Source organism: Sebastes fasciatus, chromosome 22 (genome assembly GCF_043250625.1).
Source record: "Sebastes fasciatus isolate fSebFas1 chromosome 22, fSebFas1.pri, whole genome shotgun sequence".
Classification (NCBI taxonomy): Eukaryota; Metazoa; Chordata; class Actinopteri; order Perciformes; family Sebastidae; genus Sebastes; species Sebastes fasciatus.
In genome coordinates, this window is record NC_133816.1 from 16,121,385 (window position 1) to 16,133,035 (window position 11,651).

At 38.2% G+C, this 11,651-nt stretch overlaps 2 protein-coding genes across 2 annotated transcripts; both read right to left on the reverse strand.

Moving 5' to 3' along the window:
• Window positions 1-800: 800 nt before the first annotated feature.
• spata6l (spermatogenesis associated 6-like) lies at window positions 801-7,398 on the reverse strand. Its single transcript, XM_074623395.1, has 12 exons — window positions 6,990-7,398; window positions 5,599-5,736; window positions 5,404-5,452; window positions 4,092-4,133; window positions 3,809-3,933; window positions 3,534-3,626; window positions 2,381-2,638; window positions 1,994-2,093; window positions 1,749-1,795; window positions 1,388-1,509; window positions 1,180-1,273; window positions 801-872 (listed from the first exon to the last, which is right to left on the reverse strand). Exons 1-12 carry the CDS (start codon window positions 7,035-7,037, stop codon window positions 807-809), a joined length of 1,182 nt encoding a protein of 393 aa, XP_074479496.1. The 5' UTR covers window positions 7,038-7,398; the 3' UTR covers window positions 801-806.
• A 608-nt stretch (window positions 7,399-8,006) lies between these two features.
• On the reverse strand, window positions 8,007-11,651 carry trmt10a (tRNA methyltransferase 10A). Its single transcript, XM_074623871.1, has 7 exons — window positions 11,379-11,651; window positions 10,270-10,429; window positions 10,119-10,190; window positions 9,968-10,042; window positions 9,630-9,779; window positions 9,435-9,540; window positions 8,007-8,568 (listed from the first exon to the last, which is right to left on the reverse strand). Exons 1-7 carry the CDS (start codon window positions 11,540-11,542, stop codon window positions 8,378-8,380), a joined length of 918 nt encoding a protein of 305 aa, XP_074479972.1. The 5' UTR covers window positions 11,543-11,651; the 3' UTR covers window positions 8,007-8,377.

An 11,651-nucleotide genomic window follows, 5' to 3' on the forward strand; every position in this document is an offset into this window, starting at 1 on the left:
CTGCAATAGATCACAATGTTCCTGATAGAGCCGGTGCTTAAATGCCTCACAGTCATAGTGAGCAGCTATTCCTCTGATATACAGCAGTAGATCGCAATAGACACAGTTTGCTTTTAATAACCTTCTGGGGATTTACCTGAGGACTCCACAATGTCAGCCTGATAGATCAACGGAATAGGGATGTACGAATGCATCCTGGCGGTGTCCAAACTGAGATATAAGTTAAGTAAGTCAATTCTAAAAGGTTTATTTGAACATAAAACACATTATTTTGTCATTAATACAGTGATTGTGAACATTTATTAAACCACTACAGTGAAATACCTTTCTGTACACACACATCAGGAGAGTCTTGACATCTAATTGGCAAGGTGACGGTCTCTTTCCCTAAGGGAGGAGAATAAGACAGACATCACACACGTATAACAACAGTACTATTTAGGGCTTCTTTCACAGCTTTGTTGCCTCAGAAAGGTGGTCCTAACTTAATATATGTAGTACAGTGGGAGTACAGTAGGTTGAGGGGATACAGGGCAGGAGGGGTGATGAGCGACTTAGTTGTGAGTTTGCTTTTGTAAAAAGAGATGATTCTTTCTTTTTTTTTTGCCATACTGAATAGTTCACAGTATAAAGACAAAGGTTGTAACCAGAATCAAACCAGTGATACCATGTTGTAATCTTGATTACATGGTATGCATCTTAAGCACGATGTCACCAGGATGCATCAAGTAAGCAGTATTTTTTAAAGTGAAAAGTGAAATTCATGGAGCCGCTCCACCTCACCTCTCCAGAGCCTGGCCAGGTCATCACGGTGGACCTGGAGAGATGGACCTCCTGGCTAAAACCTCGTCTACCTCGGAGTGTGTGGCCCCCTATAACACAAAAATATTCTCTTTGTGGTATCCTTCATTTGGGATCTCCCAGCCCGTTCTCATTCCCAGGGCGTCAAATACGGCACTTTGTCTCATCCGTCGACGTTAGATACCGACACTTAAAGGGTCCTGACACACCATGCTGATGGTCGGCTGTCGGACAGTTTGGGGCCGTCGGTGAGCATCCGTCGGCCTAGTTTTTTTGGTCTGCCGGCACACAACTACCCAAAGACATATAGTAGCCCGTATAAAAGGCAACAAGTCTGACACCAGACTGAAACACATTCTAATGTTATGTATTACTTACATAGGTAAGTCGGCGTACAGCTTTTGGTGTCGTAAGGAGTCCCCGAACACGCTCTTGGACCTCTTCCCATTCTCTGTGAGAGCTGGACTGAGACCTGAACATCACAAAAAAATACATCTTCCAACAGCCCTGATTTTTCTACCTCTGTAATGAGGTGCATGATTATACTATGAATGTCAACATTTAAAACTATAGTCGAGAAAAGGACCTGCTGTGCCTGGCCTGTTCCCTATAGGACCGCCACAGCCCTGACGGGTCAGGACCTTGGTGGTAGTCAACGTGGTCATGTGTCTCTGAGGAGCTGGAGTCGTCTTCTGATATCCCTCCAACCTGGAAGCAGAGAGGAGTTTCTTTCACTATCAGATGACCGTCCTATTAATGCATCTGCACCTCAGCAACTGATTCATTTCACTCTCTGGTCTCAACTGCAGATATTAAAGGCTCAGTCAGTAATAAATAAATTAGACACGACTGAAGAGTTTACAGATAACCAGCTCTGCACTTCATCTGATAAACCCAATAACTTCCTGTTTAAGAGGCCAAAGAGAAAGAAAATACATTGTTCCTACCAAACCGTTGAATAAGGATTTTCTTCTGCCAGTTGGAGAATATCTCACTGAAACAGCAAAAAGAGGGGAAAAGCATTTGTTGGGTGATAGAAACCTGACTGTGAGTAGGATTTCATCATCACACTAACAGGTAACAATCACACTAACAGGTAACAATCATGTCAGTATAGTAATAACACTAAACTTTATAAGCTCTATAACCCATGTTTAGTAGCATCAAAACAGGATTATATGAGGGTTTCTACCTGTTGATGAAGACCTGGTCAAAGGTGAGGAGGAACGGGTAAACACTGCAGAGCGGTGGGGCGAGGCAGGTCCACTGGCTCCAGGCCACGAGGCCAGCATCTGCAGGACAGTGATGATAAAGTGAGCAGGCCTGCAGCTCAAACAGCTACAAGATGTACCTACTGGAGTCAACTAACTCTCAAACCTTCTCACTGGTGGAACAATACATAACATCGGCAAAGAGAGAGGTGAGAGCGATATTTGTATTAGAAAGAAGTTAAAGAGTACACTCAGAGCTGTTGAAGTAACTGAGGTGTGGAGATGTACCTATCTCAGCTCTTCTCTGCCATCTTGTGGCTGGAAATCTATAGTGACCTTTGGAATAAAGATGTGCTGTTTGTGCTTACAGGCTGGGAGGTGCTGGCTGCATCCCAGTGAGCTGCAGAGGCCAGGCTGAGCCGGGCCAGGCGCTGGGTGTTCCCAGGTCTTACAGGGGACAGGGACTGGGCTCTAGGAGCGTACGACGACGGTGACCTGGCGCTGCTGTGTCTTTCTCCGTACGCCCTGCCACCTTGTCTCCTTCCAAGAGTCTGAGGTGGTTTCCTCTGAGGAGAGGAGCTCCTGGGTCTGCTGGAGTGTTTCCTGTTCCTCGTCATCACTGGCCTCTGGAAACAAAAGAGTGGATGTCTCAAATCTACAGCCTAAACATGACATAAGGGCTGGGCTTTCTAGCTGCCTGTAGAACCACAGGTGTTGATTCAAATACTGATTTTATGTTGCCCAATCATGCTTTCTGCAGTTAAAGTCATCACCAAATCAAATCCTTTTTGTCCATCAGAGGTTTGGGAGGGTTTTCTAAGCTTTTGTCTTTTCCTGATTTGACTACTACTGTCTCTGTTCAGATCTCAGCTTCCAGGCTTTCCATTGCAAAGGGACCGCATCACACCTGTCCTAGCATCATCCTTTTATTGGCTTCCAATGCATTTTAGAATTAATTAAGTTATTTGGAGTTAATTAAACATCTTTATTACTTACTTTTAAAGCACTGCTCTGACTCGCCCCAGAATATATAACTGATCTCATAAAAGTGTAGCCTGATTATGATCTTAGATCCTCTAAACTCTCAGGTTAGAGCTGAAGCGGGTCGTCGGAGGGAGAGACACGAGGCAAAGATACTGTGTGAGGTGAAAGGGAAGTGTATGCTGGTGTTCTAAAAAACAACAGGAGGTTAGTTTGACCCGCTGATTTGGACTCGCTTATCACCACGGTTAGCAGCTGCAGCTGTGACTGTGACACACAGCTCATGAAGGCAATGAAGGAACATTAACTTAATTGCTGCAATTTGTGTCGCACTCCTTCTTCCCGGAGTCATAAGTCAGTTACATATAAACACACAAACATGGTACACATATTCTTAGATTCACTGTGACCTATACTTTCTGAGGATATCTTTATATCTGACATCCAGTGTGAATAATATTCATCATAGGGACAAAATATGCTCCTTATAGCTCCAAAATCATCAGGTTTTTAGGTTTTCTTCAGTATCACAATATTTACCATGGGTACATTGGGGTAAATGTTGATCTCTGCATCAGCTGAGCACTCAATGATGGTTGTTTTGGTGCAAAACTCCAACCTTGGAGCGATACCCTGGGGAAAAGAGAAGAGACAGTAATCACATTAAACTGCAAACTGCACACTTATATTCAGTCTTCACTTTTTTATATGGCCAAGAAAATGTGTTAATGTCTTAAAAAAGAATTTGCTAGTGATGTATCAATGTGAACATGCTAAAATAGCATTATCGTAATATGTCATAGGGTTGGACCTACTGGAAAGTAAGGTGCTCGGGTCATCAGAACCTCTCGGTCCACTCCAGAGGAGGAGGGAACCAGTTTGGGCTCTGGGAATAAGAAACTCCGAGCATCTTCTTCAAAGCAGGCCAGAGTGTCCGTTACTGCACACACAAACACACTTCTGTTACACTGGGACATCCTGTTAATGAATGCTTCCACGTTCTTGTGTGTCGACAGGAGAGAAGAGTCTGGTTTCATGTAGGAATATTTCTTACCAGTGGAACAAAAAAGCCTGAATATGAAAAATAAACAGCCTCACCTGGAGGAATCAGCTGCACCAGTTCAATCGTGACCGTCTCATCTGAAGAGAAAAGGTATCAAGTTGAGAAAGATCCACAGTTTCATGTATGTCAAGAAGACCAACAGGACACACAGACTAACCATCCCTATAGCCTAATATTATACTGATATCATATGTTCCTTATATGAAGCAGATGCTGACCCAGAGAAGAGTATAATAGACAGAACAAAAGTTACGGTTCTGGTCTATTAATACTAAAATAAATGTGGATGAAGTGACAAACAGACTTGTTGTTGCTGTTCCTTCACTACACTAGGATGAGAAAAACAAGATCCCTATGTCATGTCAAAGACCATTTGTTTTATGGCCAAAGGAATCTGTGACCGCTGGCTGCCCTGTTGTCCCTTTGAGCTGTGGGATTTACTCAATCTTATGTGGATTACCAGTTTGACACTCAAATGGTTACGAGATGATTCTGCAGGAGGAAATAAAACTTTACGACGTGTTTGGAAAGACCCTTTCCCAACTAAAACAAACAAGATCACTGATCCCTTTTTGACTTCAAAGGGCGTCTAAGGACCAAGCGACATTTGGATTTAAACAGAACTGACTTCTGCAGCAAAGTAAGGATTTTCCTACTGAGTCACTTTTGACAAGAGTTGTTGTAAGACGATCTTCTGAATTTATTAATCTCCAAATTGTTAAGTTATCCCATTCATAGCATTTAGATAAATAATTGAGCATTATCTCTCTCCTCACTATTTTCCTTAAACATCTGTCATATCATTGAACTCCATTTCACTCATTCATTTACAGGTTTTGTCACTCATACAATATGTATTAATCATCTCATTTTTTCTTTTATTACATTTTATTTTAAATAAATGTTCACTTTTTCAGTAAGTCGCTGTATGTGTGTTTATCTCAGAGCAGAACTTAGATCAATGTTTTCAGAACTGTATTTAATACTGCGAGACTAGAAAAGAGGTGGTGCCCCCTTTATATTTGTGAGTGCAATTAATCAATTTAATTTAGAGCTGTTACACGCTACAAATAAAAGAGGATTTCTGATTTTGTTTTGTTGGGACACTGTATGTTCCACTGGTCATGATTGTGACCGAACATTAAACATCCTTTTGCGATAACTTTTCCATTTCATTTTTTCACAAAATGTTACATATTCCTTCATAAGACTGTGTCCTGAGAATAATTTATGAAGATATATCTGAGAAAAATTAAATGTTTAAAAAAGAAGTAGGAATAAGAGTATGCCACCACATCAGTTCATTAGGTAATACAGTATAACTCAACCAAATCTGAAATAACTTACACTCGAGCATTACAGCGATGTCTCCAGGGTCAACTGCATGCCTGAAGATCTAGACAGAAAAAAAATATTTTTTATTTAGCTTCCTTATTTTACAAGTTTCTTATTGGCAATTACTGTACAGTCATGTCAAATTTGATTTATGGTATTCAATACGGGCATGTCTCAGCTAACTTTATTGAATGAGTGAAGACTTGCCTTCTCAAAGGTCATCTTCTCATGAAAGAGCAGAGGGAAGACGGCAGGCAGACATTCAGACCGACAGTACCGCCCCATGATGCACATGCTGAGGTAGATGTCATCCTTGGCTTGCAGATGGACTCCAGGACAAGAAACCTGAGAGCAGGCATGGAGGAACATGTATTAGTATGATTAAATAAGGGTTATAAGTCAAATCAGTACTGTGCCTGAGCCAGTTTTCACTGGCCCAGAGTAGTGCGCCTCTTCCCCCCTCCCACCTCTACTGAAATTATTTATTTATTTATTTATTTTTGCATTTATTTTTAAATGTGTGTATTTATTTATGTATTCATTTATTTATTTATGTATGATTTTCTCTTTGCATTTCACCCCTCATTTGCATAATGAGGCAGAAATGTATAAATAGATGTAAAAAGAAATGTGTAAAGAAATGTATACAAAAAAATAATACACAAATAAATAAGTTTGGGGAAATAAATAGGGAGAAAACCAGGGAAAATCGTACAGAAATAAGATAATTAAATAATTAAATAAATACAAAATACATTTTAAAAAAAACTGAAATGCAAAAATAAATACATTTTATTGTAGACTGTTAGACTGACCCATTTATTTGATCACAAATACATTTTAAAATAAATACATTTGAAGTTTGGGGAAATAAATAGGGAGAAAACCAAGGAAATCATACATAAATAAGTTAATTAAATAATTAAATAAATACAAAATAAATAAAAAAACAAAAATGCAAAAATAAATACATTTTATTTTAGACTGTTAGACTGACATTAATTTTATCATAAATAAATTTTAAAATAAATAAATTTTAAAGTAAATATAAAATCAATAAATAAAAAGTAAATAAATAAGGGAATTAATACAAAGGTAAATAAATAAAGAAGCAAATTAAAATAGCAATATCAATTTATGTCACATTTGATCAATTACTTAATGGCTATCATTTTTTTTAATATTATTTTTGCTGCATTTAATTATTGTCATTTATGTATTTATTTTTTATTTTGGCAGGTTCCAACCTCTATATTATTGGACACCATCACAACTAACTAAAGCTGGTCTGGAGGTAAGTCTATTGGTCTATTGTGTAGTCAGACAGACCCACTAAGTGGTGAGTCACATAGTCTTAAAGTTATAGCTTATTAAACTAATTAAACATACATAGGCTTGGTTATATTTGATGCATTTCACGCCGAATTGTTCTCCTTAACATTTCATACAACATACTGGTGCTAACAAACGTTTATCTTTGCCATGTAGGTAGATAAATGTAAGTAAATATTAAAATACCAAATATTTGAATGTAGTCTGGTGTGTGATGCATCATTCTCTCACCCAGAGGATGAATGAATGAATTACAGATATCTTACCGCTCTGAACTTTAACTCAACCAACACTTTCAGCGCTTTTCTTGACATTTGACTCTTCTTTTCTATCAAATAATGATGAGATAGACTATAAATACAGCTTCAAACTGAATATACTCCTCTCCGGTTTAGCGTCACCTTACCTCGTTACTATGGATACTACAACTTCCGGGTTTAGTTGCCAGAGCAACCAGGGCGTAAATCATCTTATCGTAAAGTGTTGTTTTTGTAGTTTGTAGTTTATTTACCATGACATAATCTGTCATGTAAGGTTCATCTGTTTCCACCAAAGAAAGCAGGCTGTTTATTTATTTATGTATGACTTTCTCTTTGCATTTCACCCCTCATTTGCATAATGAGGCAAACATGTATAAAGAGATGTAAAAAGAAATGTGTAAAAATAATACAAAAATAAATAGGGAGAAAATCAGGGGAAATCGTACTTAAATAAGTAAATAAGTAAATAAATAAATAAATAAATAAATAAATTTAAAAAATAATAAATACATAAATAAATAACGGAATTAGTACAAGGGTAAATAAATAAACAGAAATGTTCATTTATGTCACATTTTTATCAATTAATTAATGCCTACAATTTTTCTAATTATTATTTTTGCTGCATTTAATTAACGAGGTTGATTTTGATTGATGAAAAAAATTATTTTTTTAAAGCCTGAGGAGGTGCAGAAGTTCAGTTTTCTCTCAGAACACTTGAATTACAGTATGCTACCATTTCATGATTTGTTTCATATGCACTCTTTTGGTTAAACTTTCTTTTTTAATATTCAACTATGAGCTGATCGTCTCCCAATAGAAGAGTAAGAATAATATAGTTTCTCTCACATTATCCTGCATTATATAATACATAAAGATTAATTTGCAAAATTGTATAATATTCCCACACCTTCTCCATAGAACGGATCAAATCCATTCATTTTCATATCGTGGCTATACTCTCAAAACATTCCATAATACTCCAAGAATTCCACGGCCAATAATATGTTGACTTTATCCAGCTTCTTTAAATCTGCTCTTTTTAATCAAGACATTTAGCACCAGTCTGACAGCTAGAGCTTTGAGCTAAAAAACAAAAAGGAATACAAATTCAAGTATAAATAATTTTCTGTGTATTCTTCCAAAAACAAATGAAGCAAAACTGAAATTTCCATTAGCTGTTCAACTAAGTTATTACCCATCACAGGAGGCACAAAGTAAAACTTTCAATAAATAGTTGATTTAAAAACAAAAAAGCATTTTGAAATTTCAAAGAAACAGATGCTTTGTCAACAGAAACATCCCTCTGTGGAGCCTCAGCATCAATATATCCAGATGTTTTCCCAGAACATCACATGTCTGAACTGTTTGAAGTTGTCCATTTGAACTAAGTTTTAGGCTCTTTTCTCAGTTTGGTCTGGTGTGTCGAGATCAGAGTCTGAGTTTGAATCCTCCTCTTCTTCTTTTTCCTGAGTAGTTGTTCCGTCCTTGTCCACAGCCACCGCTCCTTTCCTCTGAGGCAGGACAGTGAAGAAGGCCTCCTTCCAGCTGCCCTTCTCCAGGTACGCCAGGATGATCTCGAACACTGAAGACGGGACGAAAACAGAGCACACTTTAAAAACCAAGTATAGGCAGTAGGAGTGAGAGAGTCCGAGCACACAGAACAGCCGTAATTAAGATCGGTCAATTGACCCTCAGTTAGTCACCCCAAAAACACATGAACTTTCTAGTAAACACAACGTGCGCTGTGCACCTCTTCCCCCCTCCCCTGAATTTTTTTTTGCATTTATTTATTATTTATGTTTGCATTTATTTTTAAATGTGTGTATTTCTTTCTTTATTTATTTATTTATGTATTCATGTATTTATTTATTTATTTATTTCTGTATGATTTTCTCTTTGCATTTCACCCCTCATTTGCATAATGAGGCAGAAATGTATAAAGAGATTTAAAAAGAAATGTGTAAAGAAATATATACAAAAAAAATAATACACGAATAAATAAGTTTGGGAAAATAAATAGGGAGAAAATCAGGGAAAATCGTACTTAAATAAGGTAATTAATTAATTTTAAAATAAATGTAAAATGAATACAAAATAAATTTAAAAAAATTAAAATGCAAAAATAAATACATACATTTAAAAATGTAATAAGTACATAAATTAAACAAAAGAGTAAATAAATAAGGGAATTATCAATTTGTCACATTTTATCAATTAATTAATGGCTACAAATCTTTTTAATATTATTTTTGCTGCATTTAATTACATATTTATTTATCGAGTCATTTATTTATTTATTCATTTAATTTTTTATTTTGGCAGGTTCTAACCTCCATATTATTGGACACCAATCACAACTAACTAAAACAGGTCAATGTCACCTGTGCAGTGGCTTAAGTCTACTGATACCAGTCTCACACCGTATATCGGTCTGATACTAGTCCTTACCATGGTTGACTGCCAGAACCTTCCGACTGTTCATCTTGACAAAACTGCTCAGAGGAAGCTGAGCGTGATCGATCCCCAGCTCCTTCGCCTTCTCAAAGGTGATCCCCTGCAAACAGAAATCAGACGGAAAACTGAGCAAATCAGCCAGCAGGAACTACAAGCAGCAGGGCACCGCAGCAGCAAAGCCAGACAGACCTTATGGTGGTTGTGGTCCACCAGGCCTCCTATCACGTAGGCCTTTTTGTGGTCCAGCTCTTCCAGCACGTTGGGAGAGTCTGACGTCAGGTACACCAGCTCCTCCTTCGCCACGACTTCACTGTAGTGCTCTGGTTTAATGCTGATGTCCTGCACACAACAGCAGCAGCATGCACATATACACAGTTATGCAACACTGCATAGTGAGACATACTGTACAATGACAATACACACAAAATTATATCAAACAAACATTTATGCAAATAAATGGAATTTGCTTCCTGCTTGCAAGGATGTGGTAATCTTTGTCTAAATGCTATTGCAGAGATTTGCAGTACCTTCCAGTTTACCCATCCTTTGTCCTTTTCATCCATGCTCTGTTTCAGCTGTCCTCCCAGGCTTGTCAGATAGAACTGCAGAGGCGAGAGGAGTAGTTAAACATCAGACGGGACTGTCTCTACTGTTTCATGTTAGTCAGTAACCACTAACCTGCACTGAATGCAAGGCCCGTCTGTTCTCAGCGTAGCACCGCTGGATCTGTTTGTGAAGCTTCCCGACATCCTGAAGACACGACAAGGTTGTTGGTCAGGAGAGTCAGTACCTCAGTTCATATCTTAACATCTTTATCAGCTTTTATTACCTTGACCAGCATGAGGTTGTCGAAGCTGCAGTCCACCACCAGCCTCAGTGAGCTGGGCGTCACCTCCCTGCGTGGACGTTTCCTCACATTCTGGGCCTCTCCTCCCTCGTCCTCCTGCCTCTGCAGCCGACGCTGCTGCTTCCTGTCCTTCCGCCTCTGCCTGCAGCAGACAGATACTGAGATGACACCACGCTGCAGACTCTCGTAATAGTCAAATATCTACAGAAAATAATACACGTTTGGTGGAGTATGTTCTACTGGTTTGTTGGATCAATTCATTGTTGATTTTGGTCACTCCATGGGTCTTCCTTTAAATGAATTACTGCTGCATGACTCAAGTTTAGGAAACGCCTGCACACACACTCTGTTATAAGACCAATTTTGGTCATATGATGGTGTTTGCATATAACATAAGTAAGACAGGTATTCATGCATGAAGGGCAAATGAAACACAAGGCCATAAAATATGCAGCAGTCAGCAGTAGTAAACTACAATGTAGTTTTAATTTAAAAGGTCCCATATTGTAAAAGTGAGATTTTCATGTATTTTATATTATAAAGCAGGTTTAAGTCCTATATAAATACTGTTAAACTATCAAAACACTCAATATACGGAGAAATGCACACAGAACGTATTCAGAAATTGTGCGTTTGAAACAAGCCGTTAGGATTTCTGTCCATTTGTGATGTCACAAATATACAATATTTAGACCCATTACACGGTTTTAAACGTAAACATTCTAAATGTGTCAGTTTATTTCCTGGTTGCAGTGTATGTAAATAACATCAGCTGACAGGAAGTAAACATGGACCCAAACTGTTGCCTAGCAACGCAATTCCATTGCAATTCCGTTTTAAAATGAGCTAAAACGGAGCGTTTCAGACAGAGGGGTAAATACAGGTATATTCGGGCAGACAGTATGAGGAAAATAATGTTTTTTTTAACATTACAGCGTGTAAACATGTTCTAGTAGAAACACAAAATACAAGTAGGAACTTAAAAATGAGCTGATATGGGACCTTTAAATTGACAAATGTTTGAATGGAGTTTGGCATGTAAAAGGGACATGTTATATACCAATAGATAATGCATTGACTCTGACACTCACTTTCTCAGCCCCCTCTCTTCTTCCCATTTCTGCTGCTTCAGAAGCTTCTTCCTCTGCCTCTTGGACACAGTTTGGTTTTCTGCTCCTCCATTGCTGCTGTCATTGTCTTTGTTATCATTGTCCTGCTGGGCTGCAGCTTCTCTCTTCACACTCTCATCAGCCATCTGTAAAGAGCAGAGATGACCGAGAAAATACACTAAAAACAACTGAACAAGCTGCTCAGCTGAGCCACATAGTTCCACATGTAATGTTGTGTTGGTTGGCGCGCATATG

What these genes read in the sequence shown, in the direction of transcription:
- spata6l (XM_074623395.1), bottom strand. Translation starts at nt 7,037, where the DNA reads ATGTCAAGAAAAGCGCTGAAAGTGTTGGTTGAGTTAAAGTTCAGAGCG. An exon ending in AGAAGATGACCTTTGAGAAG is followed by an intron (nt 5,453 to 5,598) that starts GCAAGTCTTCAC and finishes TTTTCTGTCTAG; the next exon opens with ATCTTCAGGCATGCAGTTGA. An exon ending in CCCGAGCACCTTACTTTCCA is followed by an intron (nt 3,627 to 3,808) that starts GTAGGTCCAACC and finishes TCTTTTCCCCAG; the next exon opens with GGTATCGCTCCAAGGTTGGA.
- trmt10a (XM_074623871.1), bottom strand. Translation starts at nt 11,542, where the DNA reads ATGGCTGATGAGAGTGTGAAGAGAGAAGCTGCAGCCCAGCAGGACAAT. An exon ending in ACAACCTCATGCTGGTCAAG is followed by an intron (nt 10,191 to 10,269) that starts GTAATAAAAGCT and finishes TCGTGTCTTCAG; the next exon opens with GATGTCGGGAAGCTTCACAA. An exon ending in GGGCCTTGCATTCAGTGCAG is followed by an intron (nt 10,043 to 10,118) that starts GTTAGTGGTTAC and finishes TCGCCTCTGCAG; the next exon opens with TTCTATCTGACAAGCCTGGG.